Source organism: Hypanus sabinus, chromosome 1 (genome assembly GCF_030144855.1).
Source record: "Hypanus sabinus isolate sHypSab1 chromosome 1, sHypSab1.hap1, whole genome shotgun sequence".
Taxonomy (NCBI): domain Eukaryota; kingdom Metazoa; phylum Chordata; class Chondrichthyes; order Myliobatiformes; family Dasyatidae; genus Hypanus; species Hypanus sabinus.
Genome location: NC_082706.1, coordinates 125,835,597 through 125,850,360, shown reverse-complemented (window position 1 = coordinate 125,850,360; position 14,764 = coordinate 125,835,597). Strand labels below are relative to the sequence as shown.

At 39.3% G+C, this 14,764-nt stretch overlaps 1 protein-coding gene across 15 annotated transcripts in view; it reads right to left on the bottom strand.

The window, feature by feature from the left end:
* The window catches only part of LOC132397252 (focal adhesion kinase 1), a 545,830-nt gene that overhangs the window by 132,998 nt on the left and 398,068 nt on the right, over window positions 1-14,764 (bottom strand). For all 15 annotated transcript variants that reach the window (XM_059975823.1, XM_059975834.1, XM_059975802.1 and 12 more), the window contains one exon: window positions 5,922-5,978. In XM_059975823.1, the coding sequence (XP_059831806.1) occupies window positions 5,922-5,978 (57 nt within the window). The remainder of the gene's footprint in view (window positions 1-5,921; window positions 5,979-14,764) is intronic.

Below are 14,764 nucleotides of genomic sequence, written 5' to 3'. Positions count from 1 at the left end.
TCATGCCAATAAAATATATGTGGTCATTAAATGCAGATGCTATCATGCCTTCAGAATTAGCTTTACAAACATTCATCCATTTGTAGCTGTTCCAAAGTCATCAATTTGGACCAATACTCTACACTTCTGTGTTTTAAGATCAGGGTGTTACAGAAATATACTGCAATCTTATTTTAGAGATAAGCAATCAAAGGAGCCTAGAGAAAATAGTATCTGTCAGGCAAAACATCATTAAATTTAACCACAACGAATAACAATGCATTTAATCTAGTCACAGGCCATCCTGGGTTCTGGACGGAATCCATTTTTAAAGACATCATAAGCCAATTTTGCCCAGATGTCAAAATTTTGAATACACTCCACAAAAATTGTTTGATACATTTGCTTGAAATTTTTTTGAACCCTAACCCACTATGGCTGACACGATTGTTACCTGTGGATCAGTTATAATTTAGTTGAAGACTTTCTTGTTTCTGAGTTAGAAGGCTACACGTGTAATATGAAAAGATTTGAATTCATTTTTTGGAGGTCACTCTTGTACAAAACTTCAGCCCTCAAAATCAGATATGCTTCCTTCAGGATGAAATGCAAAGTTAAAATCTTGTCATGGTGAATATTGAAGATCACCATGACCCGACTATAAGGAGGAGAAGAAAGTTCACAGACCCTGGCCAAGATTTATCATGTGACAGATAAAATACTTTATCTGGGCATTAATTTCATTCCTGTTCACAGAACCTAGCACTCTGCAATTTTGCAAATGCAAATTATAAAAGCAATGACATTTTTGAAATACCTCATTAATTTAAAAATAATTTGGAATGTTCCATGTTTGTAAAAGGTAAATGTGAAGCTTTCTGTCTCCTTTCTATTCCTGGCTTCAGACTGACTTATCTCTATCAAGCATGATGCTTTTCCGTTTACAGTCTATTTGATCTTCAAATACCACTGACACAACTTTCAGTAAAATTCCCTCCTGATACGATACCTGGGCCGCAATATTAGTGATGCTATTCCTTTCCACAAAGGAGGCCTGTCCCCCATAACTATATCACCCCAGCATTCCCAGCCAATTCAATTATGTCCTGATATTCTGCCAGTTGCTTATTTCCTGAGACAATGCTCTGAATTCCATAATAGCTGCACTATTTTTCCAATACTTCAAACTCACATGGCCTACAACATTTATAAAACCCACAACCATAAAACTATTGAACTTAATAATTTTCATAACCTCTCTAAAGATACAAGTTAAAATCAAGAACAGATAAATTATTTCAAAAACAACTGTGGACGAAGTAGGTGACAATATCAATACTCCTATTCTGTGATAATAAATAAAGAATGAAGGTCAGTAGTTCATGTTCTAAACTCTACATCAAGTAAAACTATACCTGCTTCAAGAGTTCAGATGGCAAAAATGCAAAGAAATATATGGTCTTTTGTCCAGCTCAAACCACCATGAAACTTGTGGTCAGTAATATTTTATCCAAACTGAGAACTTCACAGCACATAGCCAAATGTCAGTCCATAGACTGACAGCACACTATAATTATTTTTCAGAACATATTACCAGTACTTCCCTTCAACAATTCAGTTCTTGAATCTACAAGCAACACACAAACCACTACAGATGAGCAACACAAGGACCACTTTCATCACTTCGCACTCAAATTTACTTTGTTTTTTTATTCCAAACAAGAGAAAATCTGTAGATGCTGGCAATCAAATTAATACACACAAAATGCTGGAGGAACTCAGCAGGTCAGGCAGCTGAGTAAACAGTTGACATCTCAGGCTGACACATCAATTGTTTACTCTTTTCCATTGATGCCCCCTGGCCTGCTAAAGTACTCCAGCATTTTGTGTGTATAACTTTGTTTTTATTGTTTAAATTGTGTTTTCTTGCAAAAACTGTATGTAATTTGTATTAGGTATTTCTTGTGAAAGTTATAGCTTATATGATACCTGTGATGCTGCTGCAACTAAGTTCTCCACTGAACCTTTTCAGGGATGAACTTATGTGTCAGTATAACAATAAATTTGATTTTGACTATGAAATGGAATAACAGCTAAGTAAGTGAACATTGAACAAGGAAGGACTGAGCAAAATGAATACCAGAAATCTCCATACACTGTGGATTCTGATTAATTGGGACACATCGGGCCAAGTACATTTTGGCCCAATTAAGCACCAGCCCCAATTAGCTGAAGTTTCATGGAAATAGTTAAAAAGATATAAAAAGACAAGCTACTGTTTAACTGAGTAACAAATTATGTATTTAAATGAAATAAAGAACAAATTACAAGGCTACTAATGCAACTACAGAACTTTAAAACTGTGTATTAGTTCCTATCAGTTATTGATGGAGGTATTCTTCTGGTGTTTGCTGCTCTGTTTAGGGTGTCCAGGGAGGGATAGGATCTTTGGTGAAGGGGCTTGCTGTGAGATTCTGGGGCGGCTCATTCACCTTTGGTCCCCATTAGACACTCAGCTCTCCAAGTAGCTGCTTGTCTGAGACAGTAGCCACATCCTGGTACACCACTTTGACAAGCAGGCTAAAACAGTTGTGGGTAGTGTGGGCTTTATACCCCGATGAGACAGGGACACGCCTGTCCTAGAATGTGAAGTCAGCTCCGGTGGACTGGGTGGATGAGATCAGCAGTGAGATCCAATGGCCAAGAAAGCAATTGTGCAACTTTTCAAGGAGAGCAAAGGGTCAGAAGAAGTCATGGCTATCCACTGTAAACAAGGAAGACCTGAGTTTGTAAAAAAACACTAGTGTACCAGTGGATCAAGACTTCTCTAGTCAAGAAAGTATAACGGTCCCAGTGCTACAACTTTTTCTCTTTAAAAGCTCTCCCACACAGGCTTCACTGTCATCGCTGGATACAATAGACAACCAACATGCAGCTGCAATCTTTTAATTGACTGTAAATGAACAAAATTAATGCAGACATCTAGTACAGATAATGGACTGCCTCAGTACAATCCTTATGATGATTGCATCCTCTGAATCTTCATTTTCATTAAAACATTTAAGATGATTATCAATACCTTCAAATTCTTTGTAGTTCCTAACCGGTTGTAAACCAACCATTTCTGACACCTCCAAGTCTGAATGGTTGAAACTGCAGTGAACAAAACAATTCTAAATGGGGTTACTACTTACTTCTCACCAATTATCAGTGAGAAAAATCACTACTTTTTGAACACATGTGCAATTGATGCTGTTTAAAAACTATTCACTCCAAGCATGGTGTAGTGGTCGCCAACCCGTCGATTGTGATCAACTGTCGACTCTTGAGACTTTCTCAGTAGATCCCGAAAAAAAAAGAAAAAGAAATACATAAATACTGTTGAGAGATTGTTTCCGGGTTGCAGGGTTTTAGTTCTGTCCTTTCTGTTCAGTGCGCATGCGTGTAACTCCCCCGCTACACACTACAGTGTAATTCAGTGGTCCCCAAGCAGCGGGCCGCGAGCAAACGATAGGAGTCAGCTGCAACTTCCTGTCATGCCCACTGTTGAACTTGAATACACAAGGTCATTACCCAAGCATGTCAGGGATCACTGGTTGGCCTTGGGTAACCGGCTGGCGGGAAGTGCCATTGCTAATGACCTGGAGCGCAGACCGATGGGCGTCGTCTCTAAACCTGTTTAGCACACTGAATGTTCGTGGGGAACCCGCTGCTAAAATATTCACAGACCTCATTCGGGCTCAGGGTTTCATAAGCAGCAGAGCAGCTACCTCACTGCAATCTACTGAAGCAAACTTTTGTCCACCGATAGATCCTACTGGGGGGTGGGGGGGGGGCGTGTCCTAATGCACTCCTCGCTCGGTCGGTCGCTCTCTCCGGACTGCGACCACTGCGGCCCTGGTACGGGAACAGCCTCACCTGACCAAGGCATCTGGCGGCGGGCGGGAGGCTGGAGTTCAGGCCCAGAGGCTGTCTAATGAGGCAATGAAGCCCTCAAAACTGCTTCGGCACCCTGAGTCCAAGCACCCTGCACTTAAAGACAAACCCGTTGAGTTTTTTCAGCGGAAAAAACGTAAGCAAGCGGGACAGAAGCAAGTGCTGATAGCCACAAAATCTAAGTTACGGAATAGACTGGACATAAGGAACCTGCTTCCAGTATTGCTGTATTCCGGCCGTGATTAACAAGGCCACCCCCCCCCACCCCCCCGGTTGGCCAGTCCACAAGAATATTGTCAATATTAAAGCGGTTTGCGGTGCAACAAAAGGGTGGTGACCCCTGGTGTTCATACATTATTTCTACTTCCGGGTTGCAGGGTTTTACTTCTGGTCTTTTCTGCCCTGGTGCACATGTGTGTACCTAATCGATCTGGAGTCGATCTTGCCTTTCACTAAGGCCAAGGCAGGGGATCTTGGGCTAAAAAGGTTGGTGACCACTAGTGTAGTGTCTAACAGTCACTCAAATTCATGCGACTGACACTAGTCTCCTGACCCAATTAAATGCTGGGAATCCCAGCTATTTTCCAGATTAGTTTTTGTTCTTTTAGGAGTTGTCCCTGATTAAGCAATTCACTAATTATCTGGAGTCCACTGTATTGTATTTGCTCATGAATTTTAACTTTTAAGTAAATATTACTTATGAAGTAATTTACTTCAAGTACATTAAAGTTATTGAAAGAAACATGGATTTATTATTTTCTTTTCTATTTCTGTTCATATTCAGAGAAGATCAAACAGTAACTGTTGAAAATTAATACAGCAACTGCTAAAAAGAGAGTGTAGAAGATGAGAGATCAGTCAATATCTGAGAGATAATGATCAAGAACCAACCTGTCAACCAAAAACTATTAACATTTTATATTTGAAGCATCAGCTGGCTTATTCTCCATTTTCAATTGCTAAATTTTATTTTTAACTTGGAATTGTTCTTGGTTCTTGCTTGAGGCAGAAACAAGCATGCAACAACCATCTGCCAACAAACATCTACAATTATCAATTGTTACCATCAAATGATCCATAACTTTAATTTTCTCCAAAGGGAATGCTGGATATATGTAACATGATGCATTTTCCAATGTTAGCTCTCTGATAATACATTAATACATATAATGAAAGAAGTAAAGTAATCTGGTAATCCATTTACAAGAATAGATTTGGAATTATGGGTAGATTCTTTTGATCTTCACTACACCTTTTATCCAGATTACTGTCACAATCTGTCAGAACTAAATTAACATGTAATTGTAATTTAATACTTCAAAACATTGTGATTCAATGATATAATGGAAAACAATACCAAAATTCAGCTAACAATGTAGACAAATCCACCAATTGCACTTCATTTAATTTCAACCATTTAATCTCAGTCATTAATGACTTCCAGATAAACAATATCCATTCATCACTGATCACTGTAAAACTCCAAAGAATTACTCGTCAATAGTTCTCTCATTATCAATATTTTGTATTCAACAGTATAATGCTAATCAGAAAAAGGATTCATTATATTTAAGGGACTCAGTTCCCTTAAAAAGTACAGAACGGAAAGAGAAAATAAATAGCAAGTACTATTTACTTCAGAGATGAAAAATACTACCAACTTATCAAATTTGACTGCCTCATAATAAACAAGATCAGCTATCTGCATGCAATTTAATTTAAATCACACATGATATATTCAGAAGTACAGGGATTGCTGAAAATATTTCTGTAAGCAATGTGCTTTAGCAAGATACATTTTCTCAGCAACTAAAAATACTGCTGAAAAACGTCAGAAGTATAAATATTTATCAACTGTAAATCCATCCAGCATTTGGATATCAGCCGCCTCTGAAAACCTCAGATGGAACAAACAGTTTAAGAACAACATTTTCACAAATATTTAGGATTCACAGACATCTAATTCTGGTCCACGTATAGCCATTACACCATGTGAACGTACTTACTGGAAGGCATGGTGTATGTATCCTCTTCATCTATGATCTCTGCATAATCATCGGTTTCTGCAAGCGAAGAACCATGCATTTTAGTTGGATTTGTTCAAAACACAAACTGTTTCTAATTCAACTTAGACACACAGCATAAGGAAGGGATTAAAAGATGAACAACCCTTTTCCTTTTAGACAGCTGAAGCCCACGCTTTTGAAAAAACATCTCTCAAACTCTATTATAGAGAGTGACGACTGCAGACAGAATGCCAACCCATTTCTGGAGAATAAGATGACATCATCCAATCACAAGTACAGCCTTCTTCTCAGAAAAGGGAAGGACAGCAAGTAGGGGGATGATCCCTGATGTGATAAGAAAAAGGTTGCATAAGTGTTTAAAAAGTTAAAAATACTGACCAACGTCTGAAACACACTGAAGTTTAAATGGTAGAAACTTAACAGATAAGCTCTGTATACCAAAACAACCTGGAAAATTACAAAATCCTTTCCTCCACTCCCCCTGTGATTTACATAAAATGTCAACGCTCTATATGGCTAAGGTTATTATTGAGCAACAGAACACAAGGGAAAACAAAGGTGGTCTTTGGCCTGAATTCATTTCTGTTGACTTCCTACATACTAAAATTTCTGGCTCTCTGCCTTTTAACTATGGAAAAGAAAGTATTTCACTTGGAACATATGGTAGTAAAATAAAGCAAAACTTCAAAAAAAAGTTGCTTGGATGTCTTCATAACACTTTAAAAACCTTCTGCAGCATTTCAAAATTGATATAAATACATCTAAATATGTATATTTTATACTCTCAAATCTAAATTAACAGTATCTGTCACTTGATGTGATTTAACAACCTTTCAATGTAACAGTATGTCCCGGAGCATTTCAGTAAAAAAAATATCAAATTCGAAGTAAAAAATTCTTGGGAGTAATAGCCAAAGACTGCAGAGATGCATTCTGTGGGAGTTTTTGAAAGAAGAATCGGAAAGCAAGGACAAAGTGGTTTAAGGCAAGCATTTTAAAAGATGTGACTAAACTGACTCAGGGTTCTAAAGAGGAATCACATAGTGAGTCAGAGATCATACAGCATAAGCAGGAACTAACTGATGGAGGTGCATTGCAACAGCCTGGAAAACAGAGTAAAAAGTTTTAAAATGACTTTGGGTTCAGGATATAGAATACGACAATACAACAAGGAAAGTGGAAGCAAAGGGAATGAGTCAAGTAAGAATTCTAAACAAAAAATGCTGGAAATACGTAACTGATGAAGGATTACTAACAAGAAATATTAACCCTCATTTTCCACAGATCCTGCCTGACCTGGTGTAGTTTACTTCAGGTATCTACAATATTTTGCTTTTTAGCCGAGGAAGGCAAGTGTGAAGACACTGGACAAATTTTTCCACTGCCTTTCATTCATTGTCTTATCTCTTGTTGTATTAACATCAAATTTAGAAACCTTGTCTCCTTTAAAAATAGCATAATTTTGTGCACAAAATTCCAATTTGTAAGGCTGCAAATCTGTAACTGTCAGTCAGAAGTGTGGATAAGAAAGTCATACATAATCATACAAAAGGTCTTGAAAAAGCACTAATAATCTGTGAGGTTCAATGTGCCTGCAAGAGCAATATATAAAGGCATTCTGTGTTAAGCCAACAAAATATTTTAAAGAGATGGAAAATCACTTTCTCAACAGTTTATTCCAGTTTAAGCAGCTCGAACAATTTTTATTTCAGTGATAACTTTCCATTACTTAGATACTTAAGTATGTGATAAACATTAATCTGACAACTTAATTTCTTGCCTCTTCTTGATTTTGATCTCTGACGTCAGTTCCGCTCTACCCCCCCCCCCCCCCATTAAGTTCAGGATTAATAAATCCCCTTCAAAAAAAAAGTGGCACATTGCAGTCCTACAGACTTAACATCTGAATTCAACAATTTCATTCAAATATTCTGCTCTTCAAATTCATGCCTCCTCCTGATCCACCACTTGGGTAAAAATTCATTGCTGATTTCATTAGCAGTTTGAGGAGACTTGATCTGTCAAATAAAGCAATCAAAAACTTCTACAAATGTACCAGAGAGAGCATTCTGACTGCTGCATCACCACCTGGAATGGAGGGGCTACTAGAGAAGCCTGAAATAAGCTGCAGAAACTTGCAAGATTAGTCAGCTCCATTATGGGTATTAGCCACCATAGTATCCAAGACACCTTCTATGAGTGGTGCCTTAGGAAGGTGTTGTCCATCATTAAGGACCTCCATCACCCAGGATATGCACTCTTCTCATTGTTACCACTGGGAAAGAGGTACAGAAGCCCAAAGGCACACATTCAGCGATTCAGGAATAGCTTTCTCCCCTCTGCCATCAGATTTCTAAATGGACATCGTATCCAGGAACATGACCTCACTACTTCTATATTTGGGTTTTTTTTGCACTACTTATTTCAACTTAACTATTTAATAGACATAAATATATTTATTGTAGTTCAGTTTTTTCTCTATATTTATCAAGTATTTTATTGTACTGCTGTCGTAAAGTTAACAAATTTCACAATATATGCCAGTGATATTAAACCTGATTCTGATTCATGTGGCAAGAAGAAACTTATGCTTTGCTGAATCTCTGTTGTCAGCTTGCACTGGAAGACTCACTTAATATTCAAATTGTGCAGAGACAGGGGCTTGCATAAGAAAAAGCCCTGCCCTTGAAACAGAAAAATATTTTGACAGCCAGCTAAGGCACACTCAGGCTGTTAAACCTTTACAAAAGTATAAATGTTCAAATACATTCAGAAACTATATTAAGAAATTTTTAAAAAATTGAAAACATGCCAGAATATCTTTGTACAATTGAATAAATGAATTAAACAGAATGAAATAAAAAATGTAAATAAATAAACACACTACTCTTAAAATCATTCTTCACTAACTGAATGATAGAAATTGCAATTTATGCCATAGATATTCTGAGTTAGAAAATGATGAACGAAAGGAGGGAAGCAAGTTTGGGACTGTCACTATTATGTATGAATTTCAAATATAGAGGCACTAAGAAAAGAATGTCAATAAATCATGTGTCCCAATGCCATGCTCTTTTGCCATCATTACCATTTTGGCTATATATTCTCAAATTCCTTCCATTCTATCTCACTGACCCACAATGCTGCCGGATTTGCTGAATACTTCCAAGATTTTCTGGTTTTACTTCAATTTTCATTTTGATTCACAAAATAGCAGCCTATTCCTGCGTAATCAGGAGATCTAAAATTTCACTTTGAAGAATTACAAATTTGTTCCTTAGGTTAAACCTCATGTGCTTTTCTCTCCCCATTTCTCATTCCTCCTTAACTCCCATCCAAGTTAACAAGAAGTATAAATTCTTATCAAGTCAATTAAATGAAATGTGGTTGCTCAGGAAAAGTATGAATATTTTGTTAATGTAAAAGATACCAACTCTTCCATTGGCCAAACAATATTCAAATGAATTTATAAAGACAAATGAATTAATGGCGTAACTGAAGAGTAATGAAACAATCCCCCTCATTCGATGGAGAATGAAACACACTTGCAAGATGGTTAATTTAAGATATGAATATTCCTCAGAATTGCAAACAATGTACAGATTAGAAAACAAAGATGAATGACGCTCATCTTATATAATAAAGGACGATATAAGAAACTGAACTGTATAATAAATTGGAGGATGAAGTAGGAATAGCCATAGATGAAATGCATTTAACAATGGAGAAGCTCTCTAACAGAAATGATAACGTCAAATTATACTTTAACATGAAAGGAAGGGTTTGCAATTGTCACAGGAAATTTTAACCTTCAACCAGTTGGAAAAATCATGACAAGCAGTGAAATTAGTTGGGAGGATAAATTTATAAAATACATTACAGTTTTCAAGAGCAATAAGTCACTTACCAAGCTAGAGGATAGTCTTGTCATGTGTAACATTATTGTGTTTGTAGGGCTCTAAGTACCATTAACTATGGTGTTAACTGCTCAGGCTAACAAAATGGCTTCTCTGCATTGTTAGAATGAAATGGCTTCTCTGTGATGTTACTTAACGCTGCAATGGAGAATTGTTATGCTATCTTGTATGTGTGAGCTGAGCAGGAGTTCGCAGTCTTTTTCAGGAGGTGAGCAAGGAGGATGGATATGTGGGCAGTGGACAGCAGTTCCAGGGAGGCAGATACTGGACCTCAGCAGTTCAGACGGTAGCTGAAGGCTTGGAAGGTCACTGTGGATGGAACTGGAGGAGTGAGCTCCAACGTATTAAAATATTATGTGCACAAACTGATAAACTTACTGATTTGGTGCCTTTAGGTTATGTGTTTCTACTAACCTATCACTAAGAAATAACTATAAGTTGTAATTACTTACTTGCCTTTGATATATTGTCTGATATTTGTGTTGTGAGCGTGCACTGGGGGGGGGGGGCATTACACTGTATTTACACCAAAGTATTGCGCTACTGGTAGGGTGACGGCGGTTCAACCTAGGCAAGTGGGGGTAAATTGGTGTCACAGATGCTACGTCTTAAATAATGGTTCTATAACATTGATCCTCAAGGAAAGGAAGAACATAATATGGTAGCTTTTCATACTAAGTTGGTTGAGAACGTAGTGACACCCAAAACCAGTTTTAAATTAAACAAAGGTATGAAAGGTAGGAAAGATGGCATCAGTGGATCCTGCAGAACCAACTGACTTCTTCCATTCATCACAAATCAGCTGATTTCTCTTCTGTCTTACTTTTCAAGAAGGTTGTGGTTCTGTCGGAGTCTCTGATCTGCAGTTCAAACTACAGTTCTTCACATGCACTGGGCTTTCGGTCTAACTGTGAGCCTAGCAGGGCTATCTCCAGAAGCAGTCTGGGAGACATATGCCCTCGAGGCTGGGAGGTCAGAAGTGGGGGAGCAGCCCAGTGGGCAACTCGATTCCTTGCTGATTTCGCTGACTGATAGATCGTAGGAAACTCAAGCACTGAGACCACAGGTGCTGTGTTTGTTAAGTTGCTGTCAGAGAAAGGCCCCTGTGCCCGAGTGACCCACCACCCCCCATTCGACGGAGAGTGAGAGTTTGTTGATCCACGAGGTGGGGAGGGGCTTGGAGAAGCAACAAGGAAGATTATAACATCAGAACACCAAGTTGCTGGTTTCCATTCTCATTGTTGCAGGAGTGATCTCTCTTTCCTTCGCTGGTGAGAGAGAGCCTGTCCGAGATATCAAAGTGTCGGTTTTGTGGACTGCAGTATAATGTGCTCTTGATCAACGGTCTCTTTGGTGGAACCCCAGTTGTTTACAATATATGTTAATGATTTAGACAAGGGAATTAAATGCAGCATCTCCAAGTTTGCGGATGACACGAAGCTGGGTGGCGGTGTTAGCTGTGAGGAGGATGCTAAGAGGATGCAGGGTGATTTGGGTAGGTTTCGGTGAGTGGGCAAATTCATGACAGATGCAATTTAATGTGGATAAATGTGAGGTTATCCACTTTGATTGCAAGAACAGGAAAATAGATTATTATCTGAATGGTGGCCGATTAGGAAAAGGGGAGGTGCAATGAGACCTGGGTGTCATTGTACACCAGTCACTGAAGGTGGGCATGCAGGTACAGCAGGCGGTGAAAAAGGCAAATGGTATGTTGGCATTCATAGCAAAAGGATTTGAGTACAGGGAGGATCTACTGCAGTTGTACTAGGCCTTGGTGAGACCGCACCTAGAGTATTGTGTGCAGCTTTGGTTCCCTAATCTGAGGAAAGACATTCTTGCCATAGAGGGAGTACAGAGAAGGTTCACCAGATTGATTCCTGGGATGGCAGGACTTTCATATGAAGAAAGACTGGATTGACTAGGCTTATACTCACTGGAATTTAGAAGATTGAGTGGGGATCTTATTGAAATGTATAAAATTCTAAAGGGATTGTACAGGCTAGATGCAGGAAGATTGTTTCCGATGTCGGGGAAGTCCAGAACGAGGGGTCACAGTTTAAGGATAAAGGGGAAGCCTTTTAGGACTGAGATCAGGAAAAACTTTTTCACACAGAGAGTGGTGAATCTGTGGAATTCTCTGCCACAGGAAACAGTTGAGGCCGGTTCATTGGCTATACTTAAGAGTAAGTTAGATATGGCCTTTGTGGCTAAAGGGATCAGGGGGTATGGAGAAGAAAGCAGGTACAGGGTTTTGAGTTGGATGTTCAGCCATGATCATACTGAATGGCGCTGCAGGCTCGAAGGGCCAAATGGCCTACTCCTGCACCTATCTTCTATGTTTCTATATCGAAGGTGACATCGAGATATCACCTGAGATATCGAAGTGTTGGTTTTGTGGACTGCAGTATATTGTGCTCTTGATCAATGGTCTGACGGTGGTGTTTGAAAAGAGGATGCTGTCCAAGTTGCATGCCATCTTGGACAATGTCCCCCATCCACTCCATAATGTATAGGTTAGGCACAGGAGTACATTCAGCCAGAGACTCATTCCACCAAGATGCAACACTGAGCATCACAGGAAGTCATTCCTGCCTGTGGCCATCAAACTTTACAACTCCTCCCTTGGAATGTCAGACACTCTGGTTGGTCCTGGTCCTGGACTTATTTCCACTTGGCATAATTTACTTATTATCATTTAATTACTTCTGGTTTTATTTTGCTATCTTTCTACTCTATTCTTGGTTGGTGCAACTGTAACAAAACCCAATTTCCCTCGGGATCAATGAAGTATGTCTGTCTGTCTGTCTTTGATGCTTCTGCTGTTGCTTCTACGGTTGAGGGGAGGGTGCTTCTGTCGGCATGGGTCGATGCTTTTTGCTGCTGCTTGTGCAAAGGAAAGGTTTGGGGGTCTTTGATGTAGTTTGTTTCATGGATGTCTGAAGGGGATGAATTTCAGGTTGTGTATGAGATATATTCTCACTGATACTAAATGTACTTTGAACTTTGAAGCGGGTTAGCTGAGGCAGTTAAGGAATTATGAATAGAAATGTAAATTTAGAGACTAAAACAGGATAAACTAAAACCCTAAATAAGAAAACAACAGGAATGTAGAGAAATAATACACATTTACATTCAAAGGTGATTACACAAGTTATGGAGAATAAAGTTTTATTAAAAGTGAAATAATAGTAATGAAGAGTCAAGAACTCAGGACATTTTTCTCAGAACATTTAAGACTGACACAACAAGGAATTTCTTTAGTTTGCGTAGACATAATAAGTAAGGATGATGATCCATAGTTGCTGAATATATTCAAAATTGAAATCAACAAAGTTTGGATATTAGTTAAATTAAAGGCTACAGAAATAGGATGGGAAATGTGAACTGAAACTGTATTGGTCATACAATCAGATCCTAGGAAGAAACTGTTATGGTATTTGTCTCAGATATTCTTAATCTACTTTTTAAGTGTAATGCCTTCTATATAATTTATTATTTTGAACAGGGAAATTGAAAGATATTGATATGACAGGCATCAAGGCCATTAAAAAATTTGAACATAGACTGATTCTGCAATTGTTTTGTTTAAAAACTAATTTTTGACAAACAAAATACAAAAACATAAAATCAGGTAGTCATCAACCAGATCAGATAGCGGTGCACTCGGGTGTAGCGGCTTCTATGGGGTTGAACTTGTAATTAAATTTTAACTTGAAATCTTCACAAACATGAGGAAATCTGCAGATGCTGGAAATTCGAGCAACACACACAAAATGCTGGTGGAACGCAGCAGGCCAGGCAGCATCTATAGGAAGAAGTACAGTTGACATTTCTGGTCGAGACCCTTCATCAGGACTAACTGAAAGAGACAGTAAGAGACTTGAAAGTGGAGGGCGAGAGGGAGATCCAAAATGATAGGGGAAGATAGTCGGATGAAGCTAAGAGCTGAAAAATTGATTGGCAAAAGGGATACAAGGCTAGAGAAGGGAGAGGATCATGGGATGGGAGGCCTAGGGAGAAATAAAGGGAGTGGGGAGCACCAGAGGAAGATGCAGAGCAAGCAAGGAGTGATTGTGAGAGGGGCAGAGAGATAAAAGAGAGAGAGGGGAAAAAGGAAAAATAAATAAATAAAGATGTGGTAAGAAGGGGAGGAGGAGCATTAACGGAAGTTATAGAAATCAATGTTCATGCCATCAGGTTGGAGGCTACCCAGACAGAATACAAGGTGTTGTTCCTCCAACCTGAGTGTGGCTTTATTTTGACAAAAGAGGAGGCCATGGATTGATATTTCAGAATGGGAATGGGATGTGGAATTAAAATGTGTGGCCACTGGGAGATCCTGCTTTCTCTGGCGGACAGAGCGTAGGTGTTCAGCAAAACGGTCTCCCATTCTGAGTTGGGTCTCACCAATATTTAGAAGGCTGCACCGGGAGCACCGGTCGCAGAATATTACACCAACCGATTCACAGGTGAAATGTCGCCTCACCTGGAAAGACTGTCTGAGGCCCTGAATGTTGGTGAGGGAGGAGGTGTAAGGGCAGGTGTAGCACTTGTTCCGCTTACAAGGATAAGTGCCGGGAGGGAGATCAGTGGGAAGGGATGGGAGGAATGAATGATCAAGGGAACCGCGTAGGGAGCGATCCCTGCGAAAAGCATGGGGGGGGGGGTGAGGGAAAGATGTGCTTGGTGGTGGGATCCTGTTGGAGGTGGCAGAAGTTACAGAGAATTATATGCTTGACCCGGAGGCTGGTGGGGTGGTAGATGAAGACAAGGGGAACCCTATCCCTAGTGGAGTGGCGAGAGGATAGGGTGAAAGCAGATGTTCGTGACATGGGAGAGATGCGTTTGAGAACAGAGTTGATGTTGGAGGAAGGGAAGCCCCTTTCTTTCAAAAAGGAAGAC